Source organism: Pipistrellus hanaki, assembly GCF_964339955.1.
Source record: "Pipistrellus hanaki genome assembly, chromosome: 11".
NCBI classification, from domain to species: Eukaryota; Metazoa; Chordata; class Mammalia; order Chiroptera; family Vespertilionidae; genus Pipistrellus; species Pipistrellus hanaki.
In genome coordinates this window covers 778,843-805,522 of record NC_140513.1, presented here as the reverse complement: position 1 = coordinate 805,522, position 26,680 = coordinate 778,843, and the positions used below count along the sequence as shown (strand labels likewise).

Sequence of the window (26,680 nt, the reverse complement as noted above, 5' to 3'; positions counted from 1 at the left end):
CGGCCGCCAGGGGGCAGCCGCGCCCGCGCCAGGAGGGCCTTCCGCCGCCGCCAAGATGGCGGGAGCGCGGCGGCGCGGGTAGGGCGGGAGGGATGTGGCGGGCGGCGCTGGGCCGCGTGTGGTCGCTGCTGAGCCGCGCGCGGCCCCGGGGGCCCGGCGTGAGGCGGCTGTGCGGGCGCGGGGCCCGCCTGGAGGCCGCGGGGGGAGGCCGGCCCTGGCTCTGCGGCCGGCGGCGCTGGAGCTCCGAGCAGGGGCCCCGGGCGGCGCACTACCAGCTCGTCTACACCTGCAAGGTGGGCGCGGGGCGCGGGGCGACCGCATGGAGGGGGCGTGCTCTTGGGGGAGGCGGACCACGCGGAAATGGCGCTGTCCCGGGGGCGGGGCCTTCCGGGAGAGGGGTGGGGCTATTCCATAGGGGCATGTCCTTGAAGGGGAGGGGCCTTCCTGGAGAGGGGTGGAGCTATGCCTTAGGGGGCGTGTCCTGAGAGGGGAGGGGCCTTTGGGAGAGGGGTGGAGCTATGCCTTAGGGGCCTGTCCTGGGAGGGGAGGGGACTTCTGAGAAAGGGGTGGAGCTATCTCTTAGGGGCGTGTCCTATGAGGGCGGGCCTTCTGGGAGAGGGGTGGAGCTATCCCTTCGGGGGCGTGTCCTCTGGGCGGGCAGGGGCCGCATGGAGGGGTGGAGCTATCCCCAAGGGCCTCACCTACCCTGTCTCCATGTCTCCGCCAGGTGTGTGGGACTCGGTCCTCCAAGCGGATCTCCAAGCTGGCTTATCACCAGGGAGTGGTCATTGTGACCTGCCCTGGCTGCCAGAACCACCACATCATCGCGGACAACCTGGGCTGGTTCTCCGACCTGGATGGGAAGAGGTGAGGAGGCCAGCTGGGCAGGGGTGGGGACAGAGTGCTGGTCAGAGCCCCACCCCGCCTCCCTGAGGCACCCTCACTCTAGTGAGGCTCACAAGCCCTCTTCTCCCACCTTATCCGCCCGGAGGAGCAGCGAAATACCAATAACAACAAATAAGCCCAGGACCACTTGTCAGGGCCACAGGCCTGGCTGATGGAAGGGTCAGGCAGGGTGGGGCTATTCCATAGGGGCGTGTCCTTGGCTCCTTGCATTTCGTGGCTCCTTCCTTCCCCTACGAAGATTCCCGAGGGCCTGCGAGGGGCAGGGAGCCGTCCTCTCTCCACGCCGGCGGGTGGCCACGCCGGCGGGGGCGTGTGCGGCGTGTGGACGGGGCCTGGGCCTGCAGTTGGCTGCGCTGGGAGAGAAGGGGCGGCCGCGGTCGGGAGCCTCGAGCCAATGGCCCTCGCAGTTCAGATTGGCGTCCGAGTCGCATTCTCCCTGGGAATGGGCGGTCATCCCCCCTGGGGCCGAGGAGAAGGCCCCCGAGGGCAGCGTGCAGTGGCCCCGATGCCACCCAGTGCAGGGACCCATGTTCCGGGCTCACGCTTGGCCTCGGTGCCCTCGAGGGCCGCGTGCCGGACCGGTGAGGGCAGGGTGTCATGGCGCCCCCTCTCTCACAGGAACGTTGAAGAGATCCTGGCGGCCAGAGGGGAGAAGGTGCGCCGAGTGGCCGGTGATGGGGCTCTGGAGCTGGTGCTAGAGGCTGCGGGGGCCCCCGAATCTACCACTGCGACCGAAGGGGGTGCAGACGAGGATCCCACCCCCCCTGGCAAGACAGAGCCCCGCTGACCCCGCCCGCCGCCCCGGGGAGGGCTGCCCCGGCCGGGCCAGCCCCGGCAATAAACAGACATCGAGGGCTCCGCTGTGGTCCCTGGTGCTGAGTCAGGAACTCCCAGCAACCCCGCCCGGTGCAGCCGCAGGACCCTGGCCCACCACCGGCGCCGCTCACCGGAGCTGGCCATGTCCTCTCGGGGCCGGACGTGGAGTCTGAGGCCTCCTGCCTGGCTGTGTGGCCTTGGGGGGGCGGTTCCCTTTGCCCTGAGGAGCCTCTGCCTGCCCCTCTGCAGAGGAGCTGTGTCCCCGTCAGGGAGGGTGGGAAGAGCAGACGGGGTGCAGGCACAGGGGCTCAGCCGGGACCCGGGTGTTTCTGGGGAGAGGCCTGGGAGGGACTGCCGTGAGCCAGTGTCCTTCCTGCGGCAGGGTCAGCACTCAGGGCCAGATGCAGGGAGGCCCCCAGATCCCTCCCTGCCACCTGCCACCCCCTGGACACAGGCCGCTTGCTGCAGCTGCAGGGGGGCTGGGCTGCCGTGAGGGAGAGGGGGCGGGGTGCCCCTCATGGTCCATTCTCCCCCACCCCCCGGGGCGTGCGGTTTGTCTCGCAGCCGTGTTTGACGGCCTCCCCAGGATGTTCCTGTGTTTATGAAAGTGTGTTTACTTCCCCGAGTGTTCTGGGCTATGTGACCTTCAGCATGAATCACAGCCGTCAGATCCCCGCCCCGAGCGTGCGGCCCCCGAGCCTCGGCTTTGTTCTCCGGCACCGGCAGCTCCGGCTTTGCCTCGATTACCCCCTGTCCTCTCCCTGGCACACCCCCCTCATTATTCCCGCCAGCGCCTCCCTGCCAGCCGCAGGGACGTGTCCTCAGCGCCCCCGCCTGCCCTCTACGGAGCGCCGACCACGCGGGGCCTGGCTGCCCTGGGGCAGGAGCGGGGCCGGGCCTTGGGGCTGGATTCGGGGAGGCCTGGGAAGCTGGCTGGACCTGGCAGGGCTCCCCAGGACCCTCCCTTCACGGCTGGGCTTGTGGCTTAGATGTGTGTGTTGACCGTGTCGATTTTTACTTTCTGACGCTTTGACCTATAAGCCCTGCTGACGCCGGAGGGACTGTCCCCCGTCCCCCTCCCCCCAGAGGTGACAGATGTCTGCGTGCCCTGGGCAGGCACTAGACGCCCAGGGCACCCCCCACTGGGTGTTGGTGCCGGCCAGTCCGGGGCCTGCCGGCCTGTGCATGTCCTCTTCCCTGCCTCCGCCACCCGCAACCTTCCCATGTGGCCCGTGGCCTGGGGGCCCCTCCCGTGGGACCTGCCACAGGATCCACGGCCTCTCCTCTCAGTGGCCCCGTGGCCTGGTCTGGCCTTCCCTAGCAGTGGTCATCTCCAGCCCCTGCCCTTTGCAGCCCGGCTTCTCCGCTTCTGCCCCCGGCCTCTCATTCCCTTCCTCCCTCCGCCCCCGGCCAGCCCTCTCCGAGGCCAGAGGGCGTGTGTGTCGGGACGTTCAGGGGGTTCGGCAGCGCCCACGACTTCCTGCGGCTGCGGGAAGGGACACGGCGCCGGTGTTACTGCGGAGCGTCCGGGCCCAGGTCCCGGAGCATGAACTGTGGAGAGGGGAAGGCCCGGCTCCATCTCAGGAGCGATGCCACCGGTGCTCCCGCCTGCGGTCCCTGCCGAGCCACCCTCGCCCCTCGGCGGTCCCCGCCCTGTGGTCGGTGTGGGGTGTGGACGGAGCCGTGGGTCACGGGGAGTGAGGAGAAGGGGCCTCCTGGGCACAGTGCCTTGTGATGGCTGCTGTTTTGGGGGGTCCCTGTCTGCGGGGCGTTGCCCACAGGCTGCTCTCTCAGTTGCACCTTCACAGGCCGTTGAGACCGAAAGGCAGGCACTTCCTGGCATGTGATTACTGTTAGGACAGCGGCTGCCCCTGGCAGGGCCAGGCGGAGGGGTGAGGGTGGCGTGGAGCAGGCACTCCAGGTGGGCGGGCTCGTGGAAGCCTGGCGTGTCTGCCCGCCGCCTGGCTTACCCCCTCCCCCTAACGCCCACACAGACAGCATTTGCGTGGCCGATTTTATTTCTCCGGAAAAACAGAAAGATAACGTACCCTTGGCTCGGAAAGGACGGTGGACAGCGTGGCCGACATGGAGGGCAATAAATACGCACGGACGTTCAAGTACCGGGCGGCGCGCAGAGCCGGAGCTCTGGCGCCTGACCGCACGGCCAGCCCGCCCTCGGCCCCACCCTCAGCGCCCCTCCCCTCCGCCCAGGCCCGGGGCGGGCTCCGGAGCAGGACCTGGAAGAGGAGGTGCCGTCTGTGTCTTGGGGCAGAGAATCCACCCCAGGCTGGGGGTGGGGGAGGGGCTGTAAGTGGGCCCAGGAACGGGTGTGGGTGAGGGCTGTCCCCTGCCCATCCCGTGGCCAACCTGGGCCCCGGAGGGGCAGAACCCCTCCACACACGGAGGAGGCAGGCGATGTGGCCCTAGCCGGTGGGGGGAGGGCGGGGCGGGCCTCCCAGCTCTGCTGACCCGCTGCCGCCCCATGGCCGTGGAGCGGCAGCCTCCAGGCCATTGCTCGTCCGGCATGGGCAGGGGGAGGCCTGGCTGGCCCCGGTCCCCGCAGGGCCAGGCCCATCCCGGCCGGGCTCCCGAGCCGGAACTGAGGAACGTGGACGCTCACCCCTCCCTCGCTCCCCTCGGGCTGCCTGCTCGGGCCGCGGGGGCTGGGGCTCAGGGAGCCTGGGGAGGAGGGAGGAGGACAGCGGGGGCCCTCCTGGCGGGGAGGCCGGGCTGGGACCAGCTCTGGGAGGACGGATGGACGTCCATGTCGCTGGCGGCCCCGAGGAGGCTGCACAGACCTTGGGGGGGGGGCAGCAGGGTTTTCACATTTGGCCGCAGGACAGCGGTGGGCAGGGAGAGGCCCGGGCCTGGACAGCACCGGTCTGGGGCTGACATGCCGCAGGGCCGGGGGCGGGGGCAGGGCCGGGGCGAGGGAGGGCTGGCCGGGCAGGCCTGTGGGGAGCCGTGTACCGCGGGGGATGGGCCCAGGACAGAGAAGGCCTCCCCCCGCCCCAGGCCGAGCCTGCCGCCCCGGGGAGGGACCCTGGGGGGGGGCGGTGCCCAGTCCGGCTCAGTGGGAAGTTCGGGCGCCCAGCCTGCTCCAGCCACGGCCTGGGAGGATCAGCTTCTCAGAGGCTGCAGGCAGCCTGGATGACAGAGCCGCTCCCCGGGCGTCTGCGGGGGGGGGGGCTGGCTGTGGGTTCGAGGCCTTAGCTGGTGCCGGGCTGGCACTGCTGCCGAGGCTCGGGGGGCCCGCCCGCCTCCTGCTCCGGGCTCCCGGCGAGTTCCACCCGCTGCTCGTCCATGCGCTTGGCCTGCACCCTCTGGATGAGGCTGAAGAAGTCCTCCTCCGGCACGGTGGGCCCGCGGGGCAGCCCGGCGGGCGGCGGGCAGCGCTGGTCGTCGATCCTGGAGGACTGGGCAGAGCGGCACACGGTCGGGCCTCGCCCTCCGGGCCGCGGAGGGCCGGGCCGGCGAGGCCCGTGGCAGCCCCGGGCGAGGGCGGGCGAGGGCTGCGGCCAGGCCGGGCCGGGAGGCGCGAGGTGCCCGGGGGGACAGCGGTGGGCGGGGGTGAGCCAGGTGGAGGGGGAGCTGCCCAGGGCCCCGAGCACCCTGAGTGTGGGGCAGGAGCCCCTGGGACAGGGCGGGAGGCCGGGGTGGGAGCTGCTCAGGGGCCGCAGGCCGGGCTGGAGGCGGCCGAGCGGGCGTGTGGGCTTCTCCGCAGGGTCTGGAGCAGAAGGGCCAGGAGCCTGCGTGTGTGTGGATGGGGGGTGCGGGGGGCTCCCCGGGCTCGCCGAGGCCCGTGCTTCTCTGTCTGTGGAACGAGCATCACGTCTGCACTCTGCCCGCACCGCGTGCCCGCCCCGCCCCGCCCCCACGCCCACCGCCTGTCCGCCGGGCTCTCCTGGCCCTGGGCCCCATGCGGGCGGGCTCCGGGGGCCATCTGGCGTTTCTCTGTCCAGAGTGGAAGGCTGACGGGTCCCCGAAGCCACCCCCCAGCTCTGTACGCACAGCCGACCTGAGGACGTCCAGGGTGGCCTCAGGGCATGTGACCCCTGTGGCCGCTGGGTGACACCTGCCGAGCCGCCCTGTCTCACACACACGCACACACACACGCTCCCCCAGGCCGGCCTGAGAGGAGGGCAGAGCCGGGCCGGGCCGCCCGCACGCCCACCTGGCACTTGATGAGCATGTTGAAGAACTCGTCCCCGGGCGCCGGGGGGCCGCGGTCGCCCCGCAGGCGGCCCAGGTTGTTGTGGGTGACGCGCAGCCCGGGCAGCCGGCCCAGGCTGGCCCGCTGGTCGTCCAGCCGGCGGCTCTGCGAGCTGGCGATGAGGTCGAAGAGCTCCTCGGTCCGCGGGGAGGCTGTGCGCGGCGGCGGCGGCGGGGCTGCGGGACGGCCCGGCGGGGTCAGCCCCGAGGAGGCGGGCGGCGCTCCAGGTGCCAGCCCGCCCCGCCCACAGCGCCCGGGGGGGCACCCCTGCCTCGGGGAGCGACGGGAGGGGAGCAGCCCCCGCCCCGCCCCAGACACGCTCCTGGCACCAGCCTGGAGGGCGGGCGGCGGGCGGGCGCGATGACGGGCCGGAGGCAGCTCTGGGCGGCGGGGGCGGGAATGACAGGGGCACTTTGCAGCTGGCTGCGCAGCCCGTGCCCGCCCTGGAGCCGGGGGCTCGGCACCTTCAAGGTCAGGGAGCCGGCGCTCACCGATCCGCTCCTCCAGGGCGGGCGCGGCCATGGCCTCGGCGGCCCCGGGCTGGCCCTCCTCCAGCGGGCAGCGCTGGTCCTCCATGCGGCTGCTCTGGAACTTGCTCAGCAGGTCGAAGAAGCACTCCTCATCCGCGGACGGGACCCGCGGGAGGCTCTGGGGGCGGGAAGGGGCAGTCGGCACCCCCACAAACACGGCCGGGGGCTGCGGGCCTGGGCCCGGGCAGGACCCCCCTCGGCCTCTGCTGGTCCCAGCGGCCCCGCCCTGCCCCCAGCACCGCCGTCCAGCCAGCGCCCTCGGCCATGACCGTGCCCGCCCCTGGGTTGCAGCTGCACCACCCGGGCCCCAGGAGACGCCGTCCGTGCAGCCTGACCCCAGGGTGACCCAGCTGGGCCAGGCAGGTCCCCCCGGCGGGGCCAGGGCAGGGTGAGGGTCCTTGGAGGGAAGGGACAAGATCCCGGGCCTGGGGGAGGCCCTCCTGGCAGGGAGACCTTGGGCCTCGGTTTACACATCCACAGGAGGGTGGCTGGAAGGTGGGGTCTGTGGGGCCACCCCAAAGGGCAGAGCCAGAGCAGGCCAACCCCCCAGTTCCCCCACCCCGGCCTGGCCTGGGCCTGAGGGATGACAGATGATGCTGTTGGCCAAACAGCACCCCGTCACCTCCCCTGCCCAGCCCACCGTCCTCTCTCAGCTGTGGCCTCCGGCTCACCCTGAGCTGGGCGTGCAGACACCACCACCTCACAGGGGAGACTGAGGCAGAGGTCACACCCCACACACACACACACACACTCAGGTCACACGGCAGCCGGAGCAGCCCAGCCTGGCCTCCCGCTGGGGGGTGGCAGCTCCAGGTCAGAGACCCTGGCAGGACCTCCTCCTCCTCCCCCACCCCCCACCCCTGGGCAGGCCCGGAGCCAAGGGTGCACAGCCTAAGAACCCCACAGGTCCCTGCTCTCCTGGGTCCCCCAACCTCACAGCTGGCATGAGGGGCCCTGACTGGCCGCCCCCACTGTAGGTCGTGGGCTCTGCTCCCGGCTGTTCTGGGCTGAGAACCCCGGGCTCAGCCAGGAGTGGGTGAGCACAGCAGCACCCACACGGGGCCAGGGGAGGGGAGCCAGGCCTCTCCCAGGACAGGTGTGACCCCAACTCTCCAGCCTCCCCCAGACTGACGCTCAGGAGAGGGTTTGTCCAAGGCCTCTGCAGCCCGTCGGGACCGGGGTCGGGGCCAGGCGGGCCGGCTTGGGCCTGCACCGCGGGCCAGTGGCTCTGAGCCCCCAGCAGAGCCCACCCCGGCCGGGCGCCCCCACCCTCGGGGCACCTGGGAAGGGCTGACGCTCCCCGTGTGACGTGGGGGCTGAGACCAGGGCACACACGGGAGGGTCTGGACAGCCCGGAGCCCCACACCCTCGCTCAGGCCCCCCCTGCTCCCACCGAGAGGGGACGGGGCTGCCCCATGCCCCCACCTCTCCCCTGCCCCAAACTCGGGCTCCGTCCCCCGGGTCTCAGAGCCCCTCGCGTCTCAGCCAGCCCCTCATGGGGAGCACAGCCGCCCCCCTGGCCTGGCTGCCCCTCCCAGCCTGCCCACCAGCCACTGGGGTGATGCCACAGCCCAGTGCTGCCCAGAGCCCAGGGCAGGAGGAGGGCAGGGGGGAGGCCGCGGGGCAGGGAGCACCCTAACTCACCGGGCACGGGGCCCTGGGGTGACCGGTCACCCAGTCCCCAGGGCTGACTGCACGCCCACCTGCCCCCCGCCCCATAGCTCTGCTGGGGCCCAGATTCTCCCGGACCAGAAGGCCCCCCTCCACCTGTCAGGGCCCCACTCACACGGTGCCCGGAGCTCGCTGGGTCCACCAGGTGCTGGCCCAGGTGCTGGCCACGTGGAGCCAGGCAGGACGCCAGGTGCCCGTGCCACTCACCGCCCTGCCCGCACTGCCCGTGCCACCTCGCCGCTGAGACTCGGGGCCTGTGAGCTGTGAGCTTAAATAGGACCTGGTGGGGGCCCTCCCCGTCCCCGCCCACCAGCGCCAAAGCTCGCTCGCTCTCTCCCTCTCCTCTCTCTCTCCCTCTCCTCTCTCTCCCTCTCCTCTCCCTCTCTCCCTCTCCCTCTCCCCCTCTCACGCACACGCACAGGCGCTCCGTAAACACTCGGAAATGGATTTCCCTGAGCACAGCACTGAGCCTGCTGGCTGGGCCGGGGGTCACCCCGGAGGGCGGGGGATGGACCCCACTCCCACCCCAGCCCCGCGTCCTTCCCTCGCTGGGCAGCCGGAGGCACCACCCTTTCCCCAGCCGCTTGGGGGCCAGGCTGCTGCAGCCCCCCGGGAGCTGGTCCAGGGCCGACCCCCTTGGGGCTCGGTCACCCTCAGCACCGGCCGTGTAGCCGGACACCCCCACGGCCCCACCCCACACAGCAGCCCCCGCCCCTCCCCTGCCCTGGGGCCCTGGGGCCTGGCCTCTGCTGGCTCGGAGGCCTGCCTGTTACAGCGGCCAGCGGGCGGGGCTCACCCAGAAGCACCTGCCGTGGCTGTGGGCCTGCAGGACTGCGGACAGGATGGGGCCTGGCCTCCTGCCTGCCCCGCTCCTCCCACAGCGAGCACGGAGCCCGGGGGCGGCCCCACAGCCCGGGCTCCGCCCCCCGAGGCTGCCTCCGGTCCAGGGAGCTGGGTCAGGTGCCTGGCGGGCAGGGGCTCACCTGCCATCGGGTCCGGGCCTCCAATGGGGCCGGCTCAGCACTGCCATAGGAGTCCCCCCACAACAGCAGCACCCCAAAGCCCGCTGTTCTCACGGGACCACGCCTCAGGTGCTGGGCTGACACCCCTGCCCTCTGCCTCAGTTTCCCCTCTAGGGTTTCTGTGAATGAGCTGCACAGGGCAGGCCCGAGTGCCGGCTGCTGTCTGCTCAGAAGAAGGGGTTCCAGGTGGTAGCTCCCGGGGTGCCGGGAGCAGCGTGGGGGGGCTGATGGACGGGGGCCGGGGCACCTGGCCTGGCTGGACGGGGCCGGCCTGGGCCCCGGGCCTGGGCCCCCCTCTGGCCGGGGCGAGGCCTCGGCGTGGAGGTGGGCGCACGTGGGCCTGGCTGCCTCTGGGAGACCTCCGAACGGGCCGCCCTGTGGGAGGCTGACGGAGAGGCGTGCGGGAGCCAGAACACAGGTCCCCTTTGTTCTCTCTGCTGTGGGGGCGACTCAGGGCGCGGGGTTCGGGCTCTGCCCCTGTCTCGCTCAGCCCGGGTCACATGACAATGGGATGCTGCCGCCTGGGAAGCACGGGGTGGGAGCTCGGGGACGGGGCCACGGGCAAGGCCGGGCGTCACCCCCTCGCAGCCCTGTCGGTCCTGCCTGTGCCACGGCCGCGTGGCTCCGGGGCCTGGGTGTGGGGTCCTCCCCGTCCGGTCCCCTCTGGCTGGGCCTGCCCAGCGCCGTCCCCATGCCCGGTCCCAAGGCCAGTTCCCAGGCCCTCGGACCGCACCGCCCTCCCGTGGGCCGAGGCCCTCTGCCCGGTCCCCAACAACACAGCCCATCACCGGGGACCAGCGCCCCCTCCTGTGCAGCGGTCCCCTCCTCAGCTCCATGGGCAGCACGGGGCCAGATGGGGGCGGCAGAGGGGGAGGGGTGGGAAGCAGAATCCTGCACCCATACCCACAGGCGGGGACGGCGGGGACAGCTCGGAGGGAACTGTGTTTAGACCGATTCCGGAGGCTTGGACCAGGGGTTCTGGTGGGGGGGGTTCAGGCTGACCTCTGAACCCTGACCTGCTCCCGTGAGCCTGGAGGGGCTTCAGGGCACAGCGGGAGACCCGCCAGGCTATAGGCCATCCCGCCCACCCGCCCCCCGCGGCCCGTCCACTGTGGCTGCCCGTCCCCAGGTGGGCTGCCCTGCCCTCGCTGGCACTGCGGCTCTGTCCGCGGGGCCGGCCCGGCTGGGTGCGGCTGACAGCCCCCTGCAGGTCCCGGGCAGCCAGGGCCGTGGCCTCTGCCCCCATCTGGTCCTGATGGGCGGTGAGGCCCCGGGCCCCCTGCTGGGCCGAGAGGCTGCCTACCGTGCGTGGCATCTGCACCCGGACCTCGGCGCTGTCCAGCGGGGAGTGGCCGCCCTCGCGGGGCCTCCTCTCAGCAGTGTCTGGCCCCTCCTGGTACTTCCTGCTCCTCACGGGGAGGGGCAGCAGGTCCCCGCCCGGCCCCCGCCAGTCCCCCGCGTGGTGGCTGTCTCCATTCTGCTCCTGGGGAGGGCGGGAGGCCAGGCGTGGGCGGGCCACCCGCACCCCAGACCTGATGGGGCTGGGACGTGGCCAGGCAGGGCCGAGGGGCTGTGGGGTGAGGGTCACGCGGGCAGGGCCCTGATGGAGGGAGGGAGGGAGTGGGCGGTGGCACCACGGGCCTGGGGGCCTCGGACCCGACGGCAGATGGCACGTCTGTCTCCCGGGCAGGGATGATGGGCAGAGGTGCAGCTCAGCAGACAGGCAGCGAGCGGCCCCATTAGCCCGCAGCCACGCGCTGGCCTCTCTGACCTCCTCCGTCCCCGCGTGTCCCAGCCGCTCACCCGCTCCAGGGGCAGCCGCAGCAGGTCCCAGGTCTCCGCACTCAGCCGCTGCGTCCTCTTGGGCCTGGCCCCTGCCAGACAGCGGCGTCAGCCCCGCCGGCCGCCAGGGCGCTGGCGGGGGCGCTGGGGAGCCGGGCTGGGGGGCAGACCCCGGGCCGCGCCCTGCCAGCCCGGGTCCAGTCTGACCCGTGTCCCCTGTGAGGGCCCGCCTGTTCCCGAGCTCTGGACCCCGCCCTCGCCCGCCCACGGCGGCCGCCCAGGCCCCACGCGGGCCCCACGGCTGCAGCCACAGCGGGCGCCCTCAGCCCCGGCCACGCCTCCCGCCCGGACGGTCCGAGGGACGGAGCCACCGGGGTCCAGAGGGGGCTGGAGGGCTGGCTGGGCGGCTGGGCCCTCTCCCCGTCCGGCCCCCGGGCTCTGAGGAGCCACACCCGCCCGCTCTCCAGAGGCGGGAATGAGCCGCCGGCGGGAGCACAGTGGCCTCGGAGCCGGAGCCGCTGCTGGCCTCCCGCCCCCGAGCGCCCTGGAGGGGGCAGCCCGGCCCAGAGCACGGTCAGGTCCCGCTCCTCCAGCCCGCGAGGAAGAAGCAGGCCTCACCCCCCCCCCGCCCCGGCACTGGGCACTGCCCGCCTCTGCCCTCTGCACCGATGGGAGGAGGGGCACCTCGGTCCCAGGGCTGAGGGGCCGCAGGGCCGGACGCAGCGGCCCCCCGACCCCCCAAGGGCCCCCTCGGGCTCCCCACCTTGTCTCCCGGTCCCCCTCGGCCGCTCCGGCCCGGCCTGGCCCTCCGCGTCCCCGGCCCCGGCAGTGGCGGCGGTGTCCGGCTCCGGGCGGTCCCGTGGCCAGCGCGGCGGCCTCGGCCCACTAAATGCGTCCTCTGTGTGCGGAGCCCGCGCTCCGCCTGCCCGCCGGCGCCCACACCTTGGCTGACTAGGGGCATTCAGGCCGGGCACCGCCGGCCCGCCCCGCCCGCCCCTCCCACCCAAGGGCGAGGCCTGGAAACTTCCCGCGTCCCCCCTCCCCCCCTTCCCTGGTGCTCACGTCTGCCCGCCAGCCACCGACATCCTGTCCCAGCCGACCCCTGGCCGCCTCGCCAGGACGGACAGAGTCCCAGGCCCCTCTGCCACCTGCCCCCCAACCCGCCTGCCCCCCATCCTATGCCCAAATCCCTCTCCACACAGAGCCGGGCACTCAGGCCCCATTAGCTCTCCTTCCTCCCGGCCAGCCCTGCTGCTCCCTCCCTTCCTGCCAGGATGACCATGGGCCCACTTCCCAGATGGGAACACTGAGGCACGTAGCCAGCCAGGACACGGCAGAGCGGGGCCAGAGCCCACAGTGAACGGCCCCCGGACACTCCGCCATGGGCGCCTCCACACGGGTCACCTCCATGGAGCTGTGAGCCCTGACAGGAGGCCGCCCGTCCTGGGCCCCTCTGCTCCGCACCCCGGACGCCCGGAGCAGGGACCGGAGGAGGGACCCGCAGGGCAGGGCAGCCTGTGGGGCCGGTCAGCCCGGCACGGGGGGACCGACCGGGGACGCCCCACAGAGCAGGCCGGCCGCTGGCGCCCTCCGCTCTGCACCCAGGAGCAGCCGCCAGGGGTGTCCCCGACCCTCGTCCAGCCCGCCCAGGGCCAGGTGCCTTGTGGGAAGGCAGCGGGCACCCAGGACACCTGGACTCTGGGGCCCAGACACAGTGGCAGGACGGCACCCACCCACCCACACACACACACACACACAGTCGCTGGGGGGGAGGCCTCTCTGCTGGGGGGGAGGAGGGAGTGAAGAGGCTCGGGGTCCTCCAGCTGCAGGAAGGGCCCTGATTCCTCCAAGACAAGAAGGCCAGACACCAGCCACGAGCCACGCCCACTGCAGACCACGCTCCGTGCTCTGCTCCCGCCCACTGAATCCCCTGCACCCCCTGGGCCCAGCCAGGGCCTCCTTCCTCACTGAGCGCCCCTGCCCTCCCAGGTCTCCCGTTCCCCTCCACCCCCCACCCCGACGGACAGACTGGGTATGAGCCTGCCCCACCCCCCGAGGGAGTTCCCAGTAGGTGCTTGGCTCTGGGCCCTGGGCCCTCCCCACCCCCCTGGCTCAGGAGGCACGGAGGGGGGGTGCGGGGCCCACCTGAGGGGTGTCCTCCGGGCGCCCCTCCTGCCTCCAGGGGCCCGAAGGCCCATCTCAGAGCCGGAGCCTCCAGGCTGCAGCCCCCAGGCCCGCCCTCCGGCCTGGGCAGCGGCAGGGCCCCGCCCCCAGGATGGCCTGTTCCCAGGGCCCGCCGGCTCCCCTGGCCGCCAGCCTGGGGGGGCTGCTGGGGGCCTGGCCGGCAGGGGAGCCGGCGGGAGGACAGAAGCCGCCTTGTTCGGCTCAGCGGGCGGCTCACCACCACGGCCCCCTTCCCCGAGGACGGGCCTTTCCAGGCGCAGCCAGCCCTGCCCCCGCCTCCCGCCCCCCCGCCCCCGCCCCCCCTGCCTCCCGCCATCCCCGCCTCCCGCCCCCCCCCGCCTCCCGGCCCCCGCCTCCCGCCCCCCCGCCCCCCCCGCCTCCTGCCCCCGCCTCCTCCCGCCCCCCCGCCCCCGCCCCCGCCTCCCACCCCCCCGCCTCCCGCCCCCCCCGCCTCCTGCCCCCGCCCCTGCCTCCCGCCTCCCGCCCCCCCCCCCCGCCTCCCGCCCCCCCGCCTCCTGCCCCCGCCTCCCACCCCCCCCCCCCCGCCTCCTGCCCCCGCCTCCCGCCGAGCTCCCGGACGGTGCCCCTGAGGGCCAGGGCTGCCAGAGCTGCCCATCCTCAGAGACCCTGGCCTGATGCTTCCCGGGACCCCTCCACCTAGTCTCCTTCAGACACAGCACCCCAGAGCGGGCAGGCTGCGCTGCCTCTGCTCCCTCCCCTCACTCTTCAGCAATCTGAGGTGGGGTGACGGGTACCCCCACCTGCTAGGACAGCCCTTGTCAGAGCCCTGGACCCACCCCAGCAGCACCCGCTCCGGGCCTGGGTCCCAGCGGCCCAGGTGAGGGGCAGGGGTGCCCCGGGACACAGCCACCCAGGGCGGGGCCAGACCCCCCAACAGAAGTCCGGCGGGGCGGGAGGGCAGCCACCTTTCGGCCGGAGGCCACCCAGCACCTGTGGCCGCCCCCCCCCCCGTTCCCCTCCCCCCATTCCCCCGTCTCCATCTGTTCGCTCCGCGGGAACGCTCTGTCCCCACTCATCGCTGACCCGAGCGATGAGGTCACACTGGCCGGACGACCAGTGCCGGTGCCCGTCTGCTGACTCAGCCTCCTCCTCCCGCCCCCCATCTGGTCCCCTGGGAGCACGTCAGCGAGGGTGCAGGGGGGCAGCAGGTGGAAGCAGAGGGCCCTCGCGCACCCTCCTGCCGGCCGAGGTGCCACTGGGGGCACGAGGGTGCCCACAGGCGCCTGCCGCCCAGAAACCATGAAGAAGGAGCCCGATACCCGCATTGTGCCCCGGAGTTCGGAGACACCATCCCACGCTGTTCCAGCCCTGAATGCCTCATCCTAGCCCAGCTCCCAGCTCCCTGCCCCAACCTGCCCTGGGGAGGCAGGGCCGCCAACTGTGCCCCAGCACCTGCCCAAACAGCCCATTGAGCCCCCACTCCCACCCCGGGCTCAAACGCCCATACCCCCAGGCCCGGAGCTCCCCATCTCCGGGGCCCTCCCCTGTTTGAGATCAGAGCCCACCTCTGTGGGCCCCGCACACCCGCCCTGCAGGAGCCAGGCCCTCCCAGGCAGCCCTCCGGGCACGGCCCCGCCCACCGGCCATGTGGACCCCCAGCCCAGAGGAACTCACCCTGAGCCTCGTAGCCGGCCAGGTCGGGCTTCTCGGCGGCTGCCGGGCTGCTCAGCCGGCCCAGCGCCAGCTGCAGCTGCGCCACGTTCATGCGGGCCGTCAGCTCCCCGTTCCGGTCCCCGATCTGCGGCCAACGGGGCGGTCAGGGGCAGGCCGGCCGGGGGGCCCCGTGGTCTCCAAGGAGGCCGGGCTGCACCTGCCCCGGAGGCGGGGGTCTGCCCCTGGGTGGGGCCTCACGCCCAGGCCGCCTCCCACGCTGACCCGAAGGCTGGGGCCCGAGCAGCCAGGCCCTGTGCCCGAGGGCCCTCCTTCTCGGCACCTCCATGGGCCTCGCCAGCTCGGCCAGGCTGCGCCCCTCCAGGTGCCCGCCGGCTCGGGCTCCCCCGGCTCCCGCTGGGACAGGCTCCGGAGAAGCTGGGTGCAGAGGGCGTGCAGCGCCAGGAGTGAACCCGCGGGCGGGCGGGCGGGCGGGCGTGCGGCCGGGCTTCCGCAGGAGCGCCAGGGCCTGGGCCCAGATGGGACGGGGCGGCCCCGGGCGGGCTCTCCGCCCAGGCCCCCCCAGCCCCAGCTCTCCTGCTCCCGCACCTGAGGCCGCACCTGCCCCTGGACCAGGGCCCTGGGGTCCGGCAGGCGCTGGGGCGAGCCAGGGGAGGAGGCAGGGCCCTGCTCTGAAGGGGCTGCTCCTTGGGGGCAGGCGGGGCAGTGGCTGGGGCAGGGGCGGGGGCGGGGGCAGGGGCGGGGTGGGGGCGGGGCGGGGCAGGCGGCCGGGCTCACCTCCTGGGAGATCTCCAGGTGCTTCTTGGCGAAGGTCAGGGCCTGCGCCGGGCTCCCCATGGACACGTAGGCGTTCCCCAGACTCCAGCACGCCCGGCCCTCGCCCACTCTGCCAGGGGGAAGCCGAGTCCACATCCGCACGCCCCCCCCAGGCCTGCCGCCCTCCCACCTGCCCAGCCTGCCAGGAGGGCGAGGACAGGGGGGTCAGCGGTGGGCAGCCACGAGGAGTGGAGTTGGGGGGCTGGACACGCTCCGCTGCCAGGGTTCCCGGCGTGGCTTGCTCGCCCCCTAGTGGCCGGCAGGGCTCTCACGCCTCGGGCTCCCTCCACCAGCCCCTTGGGTCATTAAACCAAGCTTTGCCGTCCGAGAGCGCGAATGGGGGGCAGGCAGTGTGTGTGACCTGTGACCTCTGCCATCGGGCTCCACACCTCTCCCCACGAGGGACAGTGCCCCGGGGCCCCTCCGCCCCCCCACCCGCAGGAGCCCGTGGCCCGTGGCCCTGAGCCCCGTCCCGGCCACGGCCCACCAGACCGAGGGCGCGGCTGTGGTCAGGGACCCCCGTCCCGGCCACGGCCCACCAGACCGAGGGCGCGGCTGTGGTCAGGGACCCCCGGTCGGTCTGCCTGTCTCCACGGAGAGTGCTATGTGGACGGCGGGGGCTTGAAGGATGGGTGAGCGGGGGCCGGCGGTGCGAGCCCTGCCAGGGCCCGGGGTCGGGCAGAGCGGGCTGCGGAGCCGCGGGCACGCACCTGTCGGCCAGCTCCTGGGCGATGAGCAGGTGGCGCAGGTGGTACTCGGCCGCCCGCTCGCAGTCCTGCAGCAGCGTGTAGGTGTTGCCCAGGCTGTAGCAGGCCTGCGCCTCCACCGCCCGGTCCTTCAGCTGCCGGGACAGCTGCAGCGTCTTCCTGCGGGCGGTCACCCCGGGCGGGTCACCCCGGGCTCCCACACCCCCCCCGGGGCAGGTCACCCCGGGCTCCCGCACCCCTCCCCGGGGCAGGTCACCCCCGGGGCAGGTCACTCCGGGGCAGGTCACCCCGGGCTCCTGCACCTCCTCCCCAGGGCAGGTCACCCTGGGCTCCAGCACCCCCTCCCCGGGGCAGGGCCCTGCACAGCCCCCCACTCCTGTCCTGAGATGGAGGGTGGGCAATGGGGCAAGCTGGTCCCCTCTCAGGAGGCCACCGCGCTGCCCCCCTCGGTCAGGACGCAGCACCCCCACAGGCTCTGCCCACACTGGCTGTCGCCCCCCTCCCAAGCCCCCGCCTCCCCCGGGGCAGTGCATGTGGCCCGGCCTCTGCCCGGGGCCGCCGTGCAGCCCCCCGAACAGAAGGCCAATGGCCAGCGAGTGTCCTGGCCCCGTCAGGGCGCCCAGAGCCAACGGTGCTGAGTGTCCGAGTCCACATGGGCCTGGCTGTGCCGGCCCCGGGCCCCCAGTGACCGGTACCGGGAGGCCTCAGCCAGGGCTCTGTGCCCGCCACCAGCCCCAGCCCGGCCCCGGCGCCCACCAGCCCCAGCCCGGCCCCGGCGCCCAGCCAGCCCCAGCCCGGCCCCGGCGCCCACCAGCCCCAGCCCGGCCCCGGCGCCCACCAGCCCTCTGCGGCGGGACCCTCTGCCTACTTGTAGTATTCGGCGGCCACGTCGAAGCGGCCCAGGAAGATGTGGGCGTTCCCCAGGTTGCTGTAGGCCCTCCGCTCGGCGGCCTTGTCTCCGAACTCCTTCGCGATGGCTAGGCGCTGGGGGACGCAGCTGTGGTCATCCTGCGGCCGTGGTCCCCGCAGCCGTGGTCCCCGCAGCCGTGGTTCCCCACAGCCGTGGTTCCCCACAGCCGTGGCCGCCACAGCCGTGGTTGCCGCGCAGCCGGGACCGAGCCCACAACAGTGTGCCTCCTGCCCACGGTGGCTGCCCCCGTCTGCGTCCGGAGGGGCAGCCCGGAGCCAGCACCGAGCCCGGCACGGCCGGGGGGGGGGGGGGTGTCAGGCCGCCCCCGAGGGGCAGCCCTGCCGCCGTCCACCCCACCATCTGCCCGCCCCCGGCCCCGCCCCCCACCCACCACTGCCCGCCCCCGCCCCCGCCCACCACTGCCCGCCCCGCCCCCGCCCCCCGCCCCCCACTGCCCGCCCCGCCCCCGCCCCCTGCCCACCACTGCCCGCCCGCCGCCGCCCTCACCTCCTTGTGGAAGGTCGTGGCCTCCACGAAGCTCCCCAGCAGGTAGTGGGTGTTGCCCAGGTTGCCGTAGGCCCTGCCCTGGGCCACCCGGTCGCCCAGCTCCTTCACCAGCGACAGGTTCCTCCTGGGGGCAAGTCGGTCAGAGCCGGCCGCCGGGGCGGAGGCGGGCCTGGACGCCCCGGCAGCCCCTGAGCCGTCCCTCAGCTCCGGGCCCTCGCTGTGTCCGGGCTGCGGGGCCGGACTGACCCTGCCCTAACGGGGAGCCGTCTCCGCCCAGGCGCTCGGCCAGCCCGGCCTGGCCGTGTTTTGGTGATCCTCGTCCGGAGGGAGGAAGAGAAGCAGCGACGGGACAGGCACCCACTGGCTCCTCCTGCACAACTCAGAACGGGCGGGCACCGAGCCTGCACCCAGGGAGCCGGGCCCGTGACCCTCACCCTGCGGCCGCCGATGAGCTTTAAGGGCCATAGGCGCCTGGCGAGCAGTTCCCTCCTCCTCCCCCGGCGGGGGGCGAGCACCCACAGGACCTGCCCTGCCGCCGAGGGAGGCTCCGGAGGGGGCCTGGGGGGAGGGGGAGGCCAGCCCGGCTGCGGCTGTGAGGGGTCTCCGGGAAGGGGCAGGCAGGGCCGGGCGGGGTGTGTGTGTGTGTGTGTGTGTGTCTCTGTGTGTGTATGTTGAGTGTGTGTGAGATCCGTGCCCCCCCCGCCCCGCTCACTCGTAGAACTCGGAGGCTCTGCGCAGCGTCTCGCGGGCGTCGGGGGGCAGGTGCCCGGGGTCCTGGGCGGCGCTCCAGGACAGCTGCTTGCCCTTGGCGTGGAACACGTTCCCCATGTTGTACAGCGCCCGGGCCTCTCCGACCTGCGGGCGGCACGGGGCCGGAGCCACGGCTGGGGAGGTGTCGCCCCCGGCAGGCACGTCCGTCCCTCGAGCTGTCCCGGGACCCCAACGCCAGGGCTGGGGAGGGCACCGCAGGCCGCGTGCTGCGGTGGGGGCTGGAGGGGGAAGGGGCGCTGGCCGGCCCACCTTGTCGCCCTGCTCCTGGGCGATGTCCAGGTGCCGCTGGCAGCAGACCGCAGCCTCGTCAAAGCGGCCGAGGACCTTGAGAGTGTTGCCCAGGTTCCCGCTGGCCTTGGCCTCCCCCATGCGGTCGCCGATGGTCCTGGAGGCGGGGAGCAGGCGCACACCTCAGGGTGACCGCCGTGGGCAGGTCTGGGAGCCCTGCATCGCCCGCAGCCCCCAGGCTCAGGGAGCCCCGGATCGAGGCAGCAGGGGGGGTGCGGGGGGCCCTCGAAGTGAGAACTAACATTCTGACACGCAGGGAGTTTGACCCGCCTGAGGCGGGGTAGGGGGCGGGGTCTGCTGGGGGCCCGGTGCTGAGGCGCTGAGGTGGCTGGGGAGGGGCTACTGCAGCCGGCAGAGGGGCTGGAGGGGCCAGAGGGGCCGGAGGGCAGGGACACGGGAGGGAGGCTGTGGAGTTGAGGCCGGAGGAGAGCAGAGGCAGGGAGGGTGGCCACCCCTCTCCACACAGTCCCGGAGACTGGCACTGACACACGGACACACACATGTGCTCATGCACACGGGACACTGGGCCTCACCTGTGCTCTCACCCACTGACATAGAGAGACATGCTCACACGTGTCTCAGCTGGGGACACTTCCTGCATCCTGGCCCCCCTCCCAGGCCCCCGTGGGCCTGAGAGCTGGCCCCCCACCCCCCACCCCCCACCTGGCACTGACAGCCAGGCCCTGAGGGCCTGCACCCCTGCACCCCCGCTCCTGCGCCCGCCCCCGCTCCCCCCCTCACCGTGCCCGCCCCGCTCACACCCCTCCACCAGGCCGGCCCCGCTCACCGCGCCCGCCCCCTCACCGGGCCAGCAGCAGGTCGTGCCGGTGGTAGGCCAGGGCGCGGGCGAACTCCTTGAGGTAGAAGTAGGCGTTGCCCAGCTGGCTGTAGATGGCGCTCAGCGTCCGCAGGTCCTCGGTGCCCACCTGCACGGCCGCCTCGAAGAAGGCCACGCCCGCCTTGAAGTCGCCCGCCTTGCACAGCCGCTCGCCCTCCAGGGCCAGCTCCAGGCACGAGGCCTCCATCCTGCGGGGAAAGGGGGTCAGCCTGCCCAGCGCCCGCACACCTCCCCCCGACTGGACAGCCGCCCCGCACACCTCCCCCCGACCGCACAGCCGCCCGCGCACACCTCCCTCCGACCGCACAGCCGCCCGCCCCCCCGGGAGAGGGGCCGAGGCCAGGAGCCACGCACTGTCTTCCCGAGGCTCAGAGGGCGAGCGAGCTGCCCGAGGCCACACAGGCAGGGTCTGGGCCACACCCTGGGCTCGAGGCTCAGCCACCACCGTGCCCACCGCCTTCCTCATGGCCGTGGCTGCCCCTGGGCCGAGTGGTCAGCCCTGGCCCCCTCCTGACCTGGCCCCGGCCCCGGCCCCGGCCCCGGCCCCCGGCCGAGAAGCGCTCTGGGCTGCTGGCCAGGACGGGCCTGAGAACCATGGCCGCCAGGCGTCCCCACTGCCGTGGGGCTGCGGGAGGGAGGACAGCACCACGTCCAGGATAGGGCCAGCCCTGGACACCGCCCCCCAAGGCCAGGGCCCAGGTGACCGCCAGCCCTTGGGAGGCCTCACTGGCTCCCGGCCCCCATCCCCTCTGCCCCCTGGGTCATGGCAAGAGCTTCGGACAAGAGGCCCAACCCGGGGCCCCGCTCAGCACCCGAGTGGCCCCGCTCAGCACCCCAGGCCCCGCTCAGCACCCCAGGCGCCGCTCAGCACCCGAGTGGCCCCGCTCAGCACCCGAGTGGCCCCGCTCTGCACCCGAGTGGCCCCGCTCTGCACCCGAGTGGCCCCGCTCAGCACCCCGAGTGGCCCCGCTCAGCACCCCAGGCCCCGCTCAGCACCCGAGTGGCCCCGCTCAGCACCCCAGGCCCCGCTCAGCACCCCAGGCCCCGCTCAGCACCCCGAGTGGCCCCGCTCAGCACCCCAGGCCCCGCTCAGCACCCCAGGCCCCGCTCAGCACCCCAGGCGCCGCTCACTGAGCGCCCTCAGGACTCCGGCCGCGGCGAGGGGAGCCCGGGTGGGACAGCCCGGCGGTGGCGAGGCCCTGCCTGCGGTGTGGCCGGGGCCGGACAGTCCCTCGGGGCCTGGCCTCTCCCAGCGGCTCCGATGGGTCACGTGGCTCCCAGGCTCAAGGGAGAGGGGACCCCCGAGGACAGGGGAAGGGGGGGGCTCGGTGCGGCCCCCCAGGCAGCAGGGGAGCCCAGGAGGCCCTGCCCAGACCCCGGGAACGTGGGTGCGTTTCCCACACAGTCAGCCCCCCGTACCCTCATCCTGTCTCGCCCCGTGGCGTGCTGGAGTCCCAGAGCAGCCAGACGTGCCCACGCTCGGCGCCCTCGGCCCCGTGTTGTGGGCAGTTTTTCGGGAAAACCACCTCTCCTCAGAGACTAGCAGCCGCTGGGCCGCGTTTCGGGAACACGGACCAGCCCCCAGCGGCCGTCCCCGTGGCACTGACCACGGCCTCCACATTGCAGCGCCAGGCGGCGGCTGGGGACCCGCAGAGCCGCGCCCACAGCCCAGCTCCCCGCGGGGAAGCCCGCACCCTGAGGGCAGCCCCAGCACCCGGTCAGAGCGGGCTCTTCTCCTCCGTGAACACGGGCCTGGGCCTGGGGACCCCCTGCCCCCGAGATCCAAGCAGAGCCCGGGTGACCTCTGCAGGAGCCGGGGTCAGGGACGCGGCCTTGACCTCAGTCTGCGCCGGGCCGCCCGCCCGCCCCCTATGCCGGGCAGCCCCGTGGTGTGCTCTGGGACAGCCAGCCAATGCCACGGCCCACGCGCCCACGGGCAGCCCGAGGTGCCCGCCGGGGGCGCTCCCCGAGGCCGGCCTGTCCCTGCCCAGCTCACCACGGGGTGGGCAGCAGCTCCCGGCCATCTGACGGGCGAGCTGCCCCTCCCTGTGACGGCGGAGGGACGCGGGCTCAGCCGTGGGCACCGCGGCAGGAACAGGCCCTGCGGCTCCGGCACACTCGGCCGCCCACCTGTCTCAGGGCCAAGGCGTCTGGCCTGGGAACCAGGGGCCCAGACTCCAAGGGGGTGGGGGTCACCGCCATGCAGACGGGGGCGTCTAACACGGGCCCCAGCAACACAGGGAGGTCACCTGGAGACGCGCCCATACCCCAAACCCCCAATGGCACTGACCTCCCGCCAGCACCAGGCGCCCTCCCGGGGCCCCAGGCGCCCGCTGCTCCTGGGCCTCTGCAGGTCGGGCATCTCTTGCTGGAGCAGCCACGGCTCTGGCCCTCGGGCAGCGGGAGGGGTGGGGGCACACCGCCGTGTCCGCCAGGCTCAGAGCCCAGGCTGGCCCTCTGCGGCTCCCGGCCTCCGTCTCGGCCAGTCTGCCCTCCCTGCCCTGGTCCTGGGGTTCCCCTGACTCTCCCCCCCTGGGGTGGTGGGCTGAAGGCTGGGGCCTCAGGAGACCCAGGTCCCGGGCGGATCACCGGGCTCCAGGCCAAGGCGGACGGAGGCTAAGGGCAGCTCAGAGCGGGACAGCCCATCACAGGGCGGCCGGGGTCAGGCGGGTGGGGGTGCCGGAGCCCAGGGGAGCCAGGGAGGAAGGAGCCAGGCAGTGGGTGTGCCCGCCCGGCCCCAGCCCGGCTCTCACACCGCCCTCCCTCCGCGTGAGGACCGGGCAGCCCCAGCCCCCGAGGGCAGCTTGTTCCTTCTGGGCGGGCCCACACCTGGCCCCCACCTGCCTCACCCCACCCCGACCTCGTCCTCCAGGCGGCCCTGCTCCCCACCAGACACCTCACACACACCCGCCCTGGCCTGGCCCGGCTCGCAGCCACAGCCACGGCGCCCGGATCGCAGCCACGGTGCCCAGCACGCAGCACACGGCGCCCGGCTCACAGCACATGGCGCCCGGCACACAGCAGGCCCTACAGATGGGAGCCCCGAATCAGGTCATCCTGCTGGTGCCTCCCACCCTCCGGGGCTGTAGGGTTCCCTGCCCTGAGCCCCAAGAGGAGCTCCAGGTCCCCGGTGGGGGCCGGGAGGCTCCAGGCGGGGACACTCCCCCAGCTCCTTTCTGACCTGGGCCAGCCCCTCGGCGGGCCGTGAGGGGGCGGGTGAGGACCTCCCCGCAGAGGGAGGAGCGGGGAGGAGCGGGGTGGGAGGTGCAGAGCCGGCCCGCGGGAGCCGCATGGGGCCGGGCAGGTGTCTCCGGGCCTCCCCTCCCGCCGTCCTGGTGCTGCCCCTCCCAGAAGCCCCTGGGCCCTCCCAGAGTTCCCTCTGCCCCCTCGTGGGCACCCCTCCTGCCAGCCCCACGCCTTCTCCGTGGAGGGCCCTGGGGTGGGGGGTTCCCCAAGGCTGCGCAGCCGGGAACCACAGAGCAGGAAGGGGTCAGCGAGGGGCGAGGGGCCGGGAGGCAGGGCAGGCTCCACCACACAGCGGGGGCCAGCACGAGGGGGCTGCAGGTCCGGCCCATGTGGGGGTGGGGTCCGGAGGGCAGAGCCCTGGGAGGAGCTGGGCAGTGCATGCCGAGTGAGGGGCCAGGACCCCCGCCCACACCAGACGCTGCTCCAAGGGTGTCCGGCCAGGCACCCCCACCCGCCCTGAGGCCACCATCCGCCCCCGGGATAGCTCAGCCGATAGGGTGGGGCCTAGACCATCTCCTCCTTGCCCAGCCCCTGCTGAGGAGCTGAACCCCCAAACCCTGCAGGCTCACACCACCCCCAGGCCCCGATCCGGCCCCCAAGGCTGCTGCCTGGCACATGCACTGCAGGCCACCCGCTCGGGGCCCTGTGAGGCCGCCCAGCACGGCCAGGCCTGTGGGTGTCTGCCCCCACCTGGCGAGGTGCCCGCGTGCCCGGTCAGCCCTCCTGCCGGCTGCCGGATCCCCACCCTGAAGGCTGCAGGGCCTCCCCGAGGCCTGTGCACCCATGGGCTGCCAGGGCGCCCACTCTCGGGGCAGGAGACGGGCCCGGCCGGCCAGGGCTCCCTGGTCCCGGGCTGTGGTCGTAGCTGCCCCCAGACTCACCGCCCAAAGCCCAGCGGCTGCTCTCAGCACTCCTGACCGCGCGCCTCTCCTCGCCGGGGGCCGGCGGCGGCTTTCCCAGCAGCCAGACCGCAGTGGCCCGGCGGCCGGCGTCTGCCAAGCCCCCGCCGCCGCTGGTCCCGGTGATGAGCGGCTATGGCTCCCCAGTGGCCAGCTTTCCCGCCCGTGCGCCGTGTCACCGGGCTTCCCCTCCTCCCGACGCAGGCGTCCAGGCGCACGGCCCGGGCCTGGGGCTGCCGGCGCCCACCCCGCCCGGCGGCCGCGGCCAAGCCCCTGCGGCCTGCTCTCCGCCCGCGGGCAGCTCCGCGCGGCCTGGGGTCCCAGGATGCAGGCCGGGCCCAGGCCTCTCCCGCGTCCCCTCCGGCTGTCTCCGGGCCGGAGTCCCGTCTGGTCCCCCGCTGGGCTCGGCACCAGCCCGCACCTCGCTCCCATCGCCAGCCGGGGGTGACCAGGAGGCTGTGGGCCTCCAGCTGTGCGTGGTCTCCCAGCTTCTGCCGGTCTCTCTCTCTCACACATACACACACTCTCACACGTACACACTCACGCACATGCACGCGCACACACGCACGCACACACACCGGACTGCACACAGCCGGTGCAGCCGGGTGGACTCCTGCGGCTCTTTGGGACCGAACACCGGCTCTCCGTCAAGCAGGACCCGGGGCCATTGCTGCCTGCACAGCCCTCCCTCGTGGGGCCTGGAGGGATCCTTCAGGGCGGCCTCCTGCTGCAGCTGCCAGCAAGCCCACCCACACGCCCCCCCGCGAGGGGCCCAGGAGCCGCCGGCCCAGCCCGCGCCCGGAGCCACACAATGGGGCTGTGTCTCCGCAGCAGCGGGACCAGCCCCGAGCGGGAAGGCAGCAGGCAGGGCCGTTCCCGCCACCGCGCCCTCACTCTGCCCTCACTCTGCCCTCACTCTGCCCTGGGCGCGGGCAGAGGCTCCCGCTGCTGGGCTGCCCGAGGCCGGGTCTTAGGGCGGCCGGGGAGCTGGGGTGACCATGTCCTTCAGGTCGGGGCCGGGAAGGTGCTGTCGGGCTCACCCCCGGGCGCTGCCACCGAGAGCCACCCTGCCGGCTCACACACCTGCCTGCTGGTCTGGACACTGGCCCAGGGCATCCCCCTGTGGCACACCCTGCACAGGCCTGGAGTCAGCAGGCAGGCACGCCGCCCTGGGCAGGGCCACCCTGCCGTCCCTGCCGGGCACGGGGCCGAGCCCAGGCCGTGCCATCGCGGTGCGTCCGCCCGGAGGCAGGTGTCTTTGGAGGCGGCACACACCCACCTGGTGCTGGCGCTGCAGCCTCTCCCAGTGCCACCCGCTAGGCCGGGCTGGGGCGGGTGGCGGGCAGAGGCCGCCCGGGACCCAGCCTGGCCTGAGCAGGTGGCCGTGCAGGGGGATGCCAGGCTGAGCGGGAGTGGCTGGCAGCCCCCGCCCCCTCCGGCCGTGCCAGGCGGCCCCCGCGGGGAGGATCGGCCAGTTTCCAGTCCGGGTGGGGGTCCGGGGTCACAGCCCATCCCAGCCGCCCCCCTCCCGCCCCTCTGCGGGCCTCTGGGGTCCCCAGCTCTCCGGGCGGGCCCTGCACCCCCACACCCGCTATTCGGGGGCCCCCCTCCCGCATCCCCGCTCCTCACCGGGCGCCCCCCAGCCCTGCGCCCCGGAGGGGAGGCGCGTCCTCGCCACGTTGCGCGCCCGCCGCTGCCGCCACCGCCGCTGCCGCCGCCTTTGTTCGGGTCGCCGGCCCCCCTCCGGCCCCGCGCCCCCCGCGCCCCCCGGTCCTCCGGCCCCGCGCCCCCCCGCCCCCCGCCCCGCGCCCCCCGCGCCCCCGCGCCCCCACCTGGAGCCCAGGCGCCGCGCCGCGCCGGGCAGCTCCTCCGCGGCGGGCGGGGCCGGGCTGGCCATGGGCCGGGGTCGCCGAGGGCCGGGCCCTCCTCGCGCCGCGCCCGCCGGTCCCCGCGCGCCTCCGCCGCCGTCCGCTGTCTGTCTGTCTGTCCGTCCGCCCGCGGCCCGGCCGGGCGCCGAGGAAGTGATGTGCCGGCGCCGCCCTCCTCCCCGCGGCCGTGATGTCACGTCCCTCCTCCCCGCGGGGAGGGGAGGGCACGGCGGCGGCGGCGGGCCGCGGGGCGGGACCTCCTGCGCCCGGCACCCGGCGGCGCTGGTGCTCCCGGACCCGGATCCAGGGCCCCGCCGCGGAGCCCGCTGGCCGCCCCCGCCCCCGCCTGTCGCCCCCCCGTGGGCGGCTGGAGGCCCGCCGCCTTTGTTCGCACCCCGCCCCCTGGTGACCCTCTGCCCCCTCCGGCCCAGGCCCCTGCCCCCCTTACCTGGGGGAGTGGGCATCCGGAGCCCTGGTTAGAGGCCTGGGGGTGCGGATCGCACACAGCAGCGCTGCCCGGTGACCCGGCCCGGGAGGAGGGAGGAGGGGGAGGGTGTGGAGGGCCTGGGCCTGGCCAGACGCAGTGGACAGAGGCAGCCCGGGCCCTGCTTTCCTCACCACCGGGCCGGAGCCTGCAGCGCCACGTTCCCTCCTGCCCTGGGCCTGCCCTGCGGGGAGGGGGGACGCGGGGAGGATGCAGGGAGGGCCGCCTCTGAGCGCCGGCTGGCGTGGGCACCGAGCCGCCTCCTGCTCTGAATCCCCAGCGCCCCGAAGGCCGGACTGTGAGATGGGGCCTCAGCCGCCCGCCCTGGCCCTGGCCCTGCCCCTCCGGGCGTCCTCCGCTCCAGTCGGGGCAGGGCCAGCTCCCGGGCACAGCGGGCACACGCGGGTCTCACCCCCTGGCCCTTCCTGGTGCGGCCAGGAGACCCCAAGCCCCGGAGAGTCCTGGGACCCAGCGGGATGCAGACGGTCCAGGAGCGGGAAATGGGCTGCTCCGCCCCAGCCCCTCCTCCCCCCTCGCCCAGCCCCTCCCGGAGAGCGCCGGGTCGGAAAGACGCCGCAGCCTCCCGGCCA

At 74.1% G+C, this 26,680-nt stretch overlaps 2 protein-coding genes across 6 annotated transcripts; one reads left to right on the top strand and one right to left on the bottom strand.

The window, feature by feature from the left end:
- Positions 1-92: 92 nt before the first annotated feature.
- Positions 93-1,761, top strand: DNLZ (DNL-type zinc finger; the record flags this gene model as incomplete). The annotated part of the gene is made up of 3 exons (XM_084899681.1): positions 93-293; positions 728-867; positions 1,525-1,761. 3 exons carry the CDS (start codon positions 93-95, stop codon positions 1,691-1,693), a joined length of 510 nt encoding a protein of 169 aa, XP_084755807.1. The 3' UTR covers positions 1,694-1,761.
- A 1,961-nt stretch (positions 1,762-3,722) lies between these two features.
- Positions 3,723-26,277, bottom strand: GPSM1 (G protein signaling modulator 1). Of its 5 annotated transcripts, none has more exons than XM_084899657.1 (14): positions 26,055-26,277; positions 19,560-19,781; positions 18,717-18,852; positions 18,409-18,551; positions 17,697-17,820; positions 17,148-17,263; positions 16,283-16,438; positions 15,534-15,642; positions 14,760-14,883; positions 10,962-11,032; positions 10,462-10,641; positions 6,427-6,583; positions 5,897-6,111; positions 3,723-5,138 (listed from the first exon to the last, which is right to left on the bottom strand). In XM_084899657.1, exons 2-14 carry the CDS (start codon positions 19,778-19,780, stop codon positions 4,932-4,934), a joined length of 1,959 nt encoding a protein of 652 aa, XP_084755783.1. In that variant the 5' UTR covers position 19,781; positions 26,055-26,277; the 3' UTR covers positions 3,723-4,931. The 5 variants fall into 5 exon arrangements, with proteins under 5 accessions (XP_084755783.1, XP_084755780.1, XP_084755782.1 ...); XM_084899654.1 differs by lacking the exon at positions 26,055-26,277 and adding an exon at positions 25,571-25,960; XM_084899655.1 differs by lacking the exons at positions 3,723-5,138; positions 26,055-26,277 and adding exons at positions 5,285-5,536; positions 25,571-25,965.
- Between the last annotated feature and the right edge of the window lie 403 nt (positions 26,278-26,680).

What these genes read in the sequence shown, in the direction of transcription:
- GPSM1 (XM_084899654.1), bottom strand. Translation starts at nt 25,635, where the DNA reads ATGGCCAGCCCGGCCCCGCCCGCCGCGGAGGAGCTGCCCGGCGCGGCG. An exon ending in CCCAGGAGCAGGGCGACAAG is followed by an intron (nt 18,552 to 18,716) that starts GTGGGCCGGCCA and finishes TGCCGCCCGCAG; the next exon opens with GTCGGAGAGGCCCGGGCGCT. An exon ending in ACCTGGAGATCTCCCAGGAG is followed by an intron (nt 14,884 to 15,533) that starts GTGAGCCCGGCC and finishes CGTTGGCCGCAG; the next exon opens with ATCGGGGACCGGAACGGGGA.